At 40.2% G+C, this 7,494-nt stretch overlaps 1 protein-coding gene across 1 annotated transcript; it reads left to right on the plus strand.

Moving 5' to 3' along the window:
* Positions 1 to 5,177: 5,177 nt before the first annotated feature.
* On the plus strand, positions 5,178 to 6,249 carry LOC141823222 (uncharacterized). The gene is made up of 4 exons (XM_074710490.1): positions 5,178 to 5,234; positions 5,483 to 5,596; positions 5,670 to 5,771; positions 5,851 to 6,249. The coding sequence occupies exons 1-4, from the start codon at positions 5,178 to 5,180 to the stop codon at positions 6,247 to 6,249; spliced, it is 672 nt and encodes a 223-aa protein (XP_074566591.1).
* The last annotated feature ends 1,245 nt before the right edge of the window (positions 6,250 to 7,494 follow it).

The raw sequence follows: 7,494 nt of genomic DNA on the forward strand, positions 1-7,494 counted from the left end.
TTCGATTAGGGTTATTCTTGTATAAAGTTTATAGGATATGTTAAGAGATAAGTGTTAATAATTAATTAAAGTATTGAGATTTAAATAATTAACGGACTTTGACTCAAAGGTGGATCTAATAGTATTTAGAGGTTCGTATTGCGACGATTCATCAATAGCATTAGGTAAGTACATCTCTCACCTGCAGTATGAGTTGTTCCGTTACTTTCGTTATTGTTTCCATGATGTGATTTGATAGAGCATGCATACAGTATTCCTGCCATGACATCATTTTAAGTTAAAGCATGTGTAAATTGTTTCTTTCAAAATTGCATGATATACGAAGTATAAGAAAAGTATTTTACTTTATTTTGATGTTGACAAGTACCGGACCGTGAGGTGTCCAAGGGATGGGCTCCATAAGTTGCCCCTAGGCCGCGAGGTGCCTAGTACGCTCTAATCGGCTTCGGTGGCTAGCTACCCCGAACCGGTTAGGGATGCGCGCATTGGTACTTTGTCAGAGCCCAAAGGATGGATGTTTAGTATGTTTACTTATTATGAAATAGTATGTTTTGAAAACCCCCTCACATGTTTAGATACGAACATTCATGTTTGCATTACGAAGTTTTCTATGGTTTTGTGAGTTAGATGATGTACTTACTAAGCATTGCTTATAGTTTGCATTTCCTTATACTGCAGATAAATAAAAGGAAAAGTTTTAGGAAAGAGGAGGCAGCTGGAGAAGTGTTTGATGTGTGGTGTTGGCGGAACCGCGGAATAAGATCAAGAATTTAATAAATGTTTATTTTATGTCCAAGCATTATTATTTATTTCCTTGCTTCCGCTTGTTAAACAGAAAAGAATATTTTAAATTGTGCTATGTCATTAAAGTTAAAGTACGTAACGTCTCCCTATTAGCTTAAGAAAGAGGGGGATGTTACACGAGGTCAAAGAATGAAGAAGGGGTAGAATTACTGAATGAATATGAGCTGTGGCTAATACCCGAGGCATAAAAGACGCATTTTCTACGGGATCCCGAAACCACCAGCCATCCCCACCAACTTCCTAGCGACAAGTCGACAATGAGTGTCAGAGCGAGGCCAATGGGAGCGGAATGACAAAGATACGGCCTGCGATCAGCAGAAGCGGAATGGAAAAGGAACAACAAAGCTGTGACCTGCGGTCGGCTGAAGCAGAATGGGAATGGGATATGTGAAATGTGATTCGTGATTCGGGAAGGCCGAAGTAGATCTAGGTTTTCCTTAATAGCCGTTGGATTTAGGTTTAGGCTATTATAATTGATAAGGTGTAGTCTGTGCAACTTATTCATTATTTGAAATTTTTTATTAATTTTTTTCAAGCCCACGGGCCAACTCGAGCCCGCCACGGGTTGGCCTGCCTGAACCCGCGGCCTGCTTGGGTTGACCCGTTTAGGCCTGCCTGATGATGGGTTGATAAATTTTCAACCCAACCCGCTTAAATTTGATGGCAGGGCGGGCCAATCCGATGGGTCCAACCCAAATTGATGACTATAGTTTTGTAGAGTCAAAATTAGACTTAGATTTTAGGTATAACCAACCAACTTAACTAGTTCGTGTTAGTGCAATCAACCTCTGGTCAAGATTGATCAAGTTGACCAAACTCGAGTTGACTCGAGTTCGATTTTGATGTTTGAGCAATATGTAGGTGGTAAAGTGAGACGTCCAGTAAGTCAAGGTTGACTGGATACTTGATAATGTCGTAAGTCCAGTGTGGCGTTGGCATAAGGGTGAGAAAAGTCCAGGTGGATCACAGTTGACCGTAGAGTTCTCACAGGAGAAGGTGTATCATATGTAACTCAACAGGAGGAGGAAGCTGCATCCACCAAATATGCTTTGTTATCCAGGTATGAAGACTTAATCTGTGAAACATCTAAGCAGATACTATACAAGGAGGAGCATGACAAGAGGAACGAGATGGCAAGCATCGAGGAACGGGCCCTACAGAATATTTTGCATAGCCTGAATGAGATGGAGTTAATCTTGCAAATTAGTGATCAAAAGACCACAGGAAATTTGCATGAAGATGATAAGTCCAAGTGGATTATAATTGATTCAACACTTTGTGGTCAGAAGTCTAATAGAGAGTTGACATGAGAAGGGAAGTCCAAGTGGGTTATTGAGGACCAAACACTTGATATGAAAAATGAAGTATAAGTGAGTTATGAAGGATTAGATACTTAGCATAAGAAACGAAGTCCAAGTGAGCCATGAAGAGGACTGAACACTTGGTGATGATGGAAGTCCTGGAAGGTCAAGGTTGACCAAATGCTAGACAAAAGAAAGTTTCAATAGGTTAAGGTTGATCGGATGTCAAACAATGATGAAGTTCCGACATGTCAAAGTTGATTGAATGTCAGACAATGATGAAGTCCCAACAAGTCAATGTTAACTGGATGCTAGACAGTGGGAACTCTCGGCAGGTTAAGGTTGATTGGATGCCGAGCAAAGAAAGTCTTGGTAGGTTGAGGTCAATTACATATTAGATAAGATGAGAATTTAACCTTAGTAAGGTTGAAACATGAGTATTAGCCGATTGATTTGGTATACTGATCGACCGATAGACTATAAATCTCAAAATTAGAGTTTAAGGTGTTTTATAGTAATTAGAGTTTCTACTATAGTAGTTAGGATTGCTACAGTATCTAAGGTTTTTTGCAAACCCTATACCTTGAAAATTATGATTGCATAATAACTTTAGGGGTTGCTATAATAACTATAGGATTGCTACAGAATCTCGTTCTTTGGAAAATTATGACTTTTCTTCTAAAAAGTCATTTTCTTCTGTTATTAAAGATCTTATTTAGTGTTTAGTGCAGGCCAAAAGAGGTTTTAGGTCCGTGCATGCCAAAGAGAAGTTTTAGGTCCGTTAGGCAAATCCTGTCTGCTTAAATAATTTAAATAGATTAGATTAATATTTTATTAATTTATTTTAAAGTGCGTCCAGGTAGATTGATCTGTCTTGGCCTCCACTAAATTTGGATTGATTGCAGATTATAATTTTTAAAAATAAAAAAATTAATGGTCTCATGAACTTAATCCATCCAATTCACAATCAAATTTAAATTTTTTAATATTATATATATAGTGGACTTGTAGGATTAACTCACGTAATCCGCAATCCAAACGTAAAAATTTCGATCTTATATTTTTAGTAGGTCTGTAGGTTTGCTAACATGTAACCCGTCTTAAGTTGGATCAAATTTGAAATTTCTTAGTCCGCCAAAATGACGGATTTGTTCGTCCCATCCCGTCAATGGTGAAGCCAGGGGCGGATCCAGGATTTCATATTTGGGGGGGCCATATTTGAGGTGTATAAATCTATGGCTTGTGCAATAGGAGGACAAATTAACATGGATGTGTGCTGTGTGCATATGTTATAGATTTATAGGTGAAAAATTCTAAAGCGCCATTCAATTTGGAAGCAGGGCAAAGAAGACCATGTAATAAACTAATAATAATTAATAACTATTAAGATTTTTTTTCCCTCTCACCGAGGAGGAATATTAATATATAGTACTTAAAACTCAAAAATAGTTTTTTGAGAGGAGTACGTATACTACGTTGATATTATCATCAATAACGCTTAACAGCTCTTTATAAATAAGTTGATGCAATTGTTCAATAATTTTAAATAATCAGATAAATTTAAAATATAATTAACGGAGATAATATTTGGACATGTCGATGAATTAACTTATTTATATAGTACGTATATATATATCATCTAACTTTAAATTTTTAGGGAGTTTATTAGTATTTGTAAAATTATATTTAGAATGCAATCTAATTTAATTATTTTATGTAAATTCCATTACAATTTATTAGCGACTTCATAAACCGAGCAAAAGACAAATAATACATTGATTCTAGGAAAAAGAATCAGTCGTTGAGTTCTTACACTCGTTACCAGCAACGGCCTAGATCTTATAGGGACCTGGACGACGCTTCGGACCGGGATGAAAGGGACTCCGAACCGAGCTGATAACTCGAGAACGAACCGGAACCAGCTTCGTCGGAACTGGAGAAGAGTCCCGCGAGCCGCTGGGGCACAATCTCGGGCGACAACTTCGCTGCTTCGCCCTCCTCCACTGCCGCCCTCCACCGCTGGTAGAAGAACCCCCTATACGCCGGGAGCACCATCCCCCTCACTGCCTCCCTCACCTCCTCTCTCATCCCAGCGTCCACCACCACCCACCTCGCCTGTGCGGCACACGCCGCCTCCACCGCCTCCACGAATGCCCACATCTGCACCCGCGCCACTCCGGCGCTGACCTCCACGGCCGGAACCTCCGCTGCTACCTTCCCCCACGACACCCTTTCGTAATTCGCTGCATGCTGCCTCGCTTTCGCGGCGTGCCGCGCCACCCACTCCTCGCCTAATAAACCCCTCAGCCGGCAGTGGTGGATCGTGTTCACGATGTACTGGAGGTTGTTCGCCAGGAAGAGGTATGATTGTCTTGCGTTCCGATACGTCGCCGCCTTGCCGTCGAGCTTGCAAAGGAGCACCAGAATCAACCACGCCAACCGACCGGTGATCCCCGATCGATTACCGTCGGAGGAGGAGGATGAGGAGGAGGAAGAAAACAAGGAGAAGGACGCAAGCGTTGATGTCCCTGTTTTCTCCGCCGCTGCCGCCGATACAGAGTCCGAGGCATCGAAAAAGAAATTCGGATGGAGACCAGATTTTTGAAATGGGAACTCCGCGTAGATCTCGATGAGGGTGAAATCGTGGTCGGCGAGCTTATGTAATCCATCACGCGATGAGTGAGCAGGTGAATCCCACCACCCGGAACGATCACCCAGGGGTCTCCGTGGGCTGGGGGGGCCATGGCCCCCCCGGGTCCCTTACTACATCCGCCACTGGGTGAAGCCAGCCCGGATGATTTACCCGAGATGATTCCGGACTGTGGGCTACGTACACCGACGAAATATCCTGGGCTATAGGTCCTTCGACCGGACAGGCCGCTGCACAGACACGAGTGTTGATAGTCCCACTCGGTGATTCGTAAGTATCATATCTTTATTATATTGTCAATTAAATTTTGATAATTATTTAACATTATTTATTTGATATTGTATAATAGGTTTACTGATGATCCTATATGGATTGTTCACGATATTAATCGAATCGTGAACAATCTTTGACGAGGGGATTCTATGAATTATAGAAGCACTCCTGATTCCACCAAGGACTTGTGGTGGAGTGAATTCAAGGTAAACTATTCATTTAATTATATATATATATGATATTATTGTATAATAGTTAATAAATTCATTGGTTTAATTTTCAGCGAGCGTTTACTTGGGATCCGACTCATGAAGTCGAGATTCGGCGTATTTTTTAAAAAAAATGCGGTGATCACATCCGGCATATCTTAAATCATGCCAAAACAAGGAAGAAAAAACCAGCTTGCATCACTGATGAGAATTGGGTGAAAATTTCTAAATTTTGGAAAACTGAGGAAAGCAAAAAGATAAGTGCTCAGAATAAGTTGAATCAAGCTTATAATACTGGTGCCTCATCTGCGACGTATGCGGGCGGCTCAATCAATATGGATGAGCATACGCGTAGATTGGTAATTTCTTTCAACTACTTCAATTTAAATTTATTTCATATTTTTGTTTATATATCTAACAATATTTTTTTAGGCTAAGGAAATAGGTCGAGATCATGATTTCATCGATACTTTTACTCGCGCATTTCAGAAAAAAGACAAGAGTTGGAGCGGAGACCGAGCAAAAGCCATGAAGGTTTTAATATATATTTAAATATTTATGTGTTTAATTTCTCAAATATTATAACTTATTGATATATCTTTTGATAATACAGGATAAATTTATTGAGCTTTCTTCAGTTGCTAGCTCTGAGGGATCTGAGTCCTTAGTTGGGAATGAATTGAGTCTGTGGTTGAAGGCGAGTGGGGGATGCAAAGGTGGTGGAAGGATTTTGGGTATGGGTTCTTTGAGCAGAACCCATAGAGTTGCTGGTACCTCTTCTACCACCTCCCCTGCCGTCACATCACAGATACATAGCTTGACAGAGGAGGTCACTCAATTGAAAGGGCTATTACAACAAAGAGACGAGGAAATGATACAAAGAGATAATCAAATTAAAAAATTACAAAAACAACAAGAACGAATTTTGCGCCATTTTCAGTTGCAACTTGGTGACGACGACGACGACGATAACGACGACGACGACGGCGACGATGGTGGTGATCCTTCATGAGTTTTTTTGTGTATGCATTTTTTTAAGCATTATTTTATTTATTTGACATGTATTTTATTACAGCTGCAAGTTAATAATTTATATATTGTTAATAATACTGTTTGTTTTTTGTTAAACAGGTTTTGATAAACAAATCAAAAAAAAAGGTTAGTCTTTACATATTTAATTTATAGGTTTTAGTATTAGTTTTAATTTTAAAAATGATACTTTCTCTTTATCTTTTTTTTCTATGCAGGCGAAGACAAGATAGTGACGAAGAATCAAGCAGAGTTTCCGGCGGACCACGATGATCTCCTCTATCTTGTCTTCATATATCTTCTGATTTGTTTGTATCAGTACTTTGTAGCTTCTTTCCTGTATTATGATGATGTGACTTGGTTAGACTTATAGACATGTACATACATGTCTAATGTAGTTATTTGCTGGATTGTATTATGATTTTTATGGATTGTAGATGTTATGGATATTTGGATGTTATGGATATAGATATTTTGGATGTTATGGATTCGTGTATGTTATGGATATTTTGGATGAAATGAATGGATGTTATTGCTGTAGGGTCTAAAGAATGTCCGTATCTCCACAATGGTATGATATTGTCCACTTTGGGCCTAAACCCTCATGGCTTTGTTCTTGGGCTCTCCTCAAAAGGTCTCATACCAATGGAGATACTTTTCATCCTTTTAAACTCATGATCTTTCTCATGTGTTTTAGATGTGGGACTATGTTTGCACCCTTGCAACCCAACAATCCCCCCCTCAAACAAAGGACCACTGGAAGCTCCGCTACCATTTCTCATGGTCTGGCTGTCATTTCTCATGGTCCGGCTGTCCTCATGGTCCGGCTGTCATGTCCCTCATGGTCCGGCTGCCATGTCCCTCATGGTCCGAGCCTCCCCTATTTCCTTTGTTTTTCCCCGAGGGTCCCCACATGGTTAGATCTGGATCATGGCTCATCCGGCGGTTAGTCCGGTGAAGAGCGGCCTCGCTCTGATACCAATTGTAGGGTCTAAAGAATGTCCGTATCTCCATAATGGTATGATATTGTCCACTTTGGGCCTAAATCCTCATGGCTTTGTTCTTGGGCTCTCCTCAAAAGGCCTCATACCAATGGAGATACTTTTCATCCTTTTAAACCCATGATCTTTCTCATGTGTTTTAGATGTGGGACTATGTTTGCACCCTAAACCCTAAACCCTAAAGGAAGGCCTAAACCTTCCTTTATTTGTATTGGATTTGATATGCT

Source organism: Curcuma longa, chromosome 1 (assembly GCF_044706935.1).
Source record: "Curcuma longa cultivar G26 ecotype Majalengka, Jawa Barat chromosome 1, ITB_CL_G26_1.1, whole genome shotgun sequence".
Taxonomy (NCBI): Eukaryota; Viridiplantae; Streptophyta; class Magnoliopsida; order Zingiberales; family Zingiberaceae; genus Curcuma; species Curcuma longa.

Excerpts from the sequence above, each read along its gene's own strand:
- LOC141823222 (XM_074710490.1), top strand. The coding sequence starts at position 5,178 with ATGAATTATAGAAGCACTCCTGATTCCACCAAGGACTTGTGGTGGAGT. Across the intron at positions 5,235-5,482 it reads TGTGGTGGAGTGAATTCAAG|GAAAGCAAAAAGATAAGTGC; the intron begins GTAAACTATTCA and ends TGGAAAACTGAG. Across the intron at positions 5,597-5,669 it reads ATGAGCATACGCGTAGATTG|GCTAAGGAAATAGGTCGAGA; the intron begins GTAATTTCTTTC and ends ATATTTTTTTAG.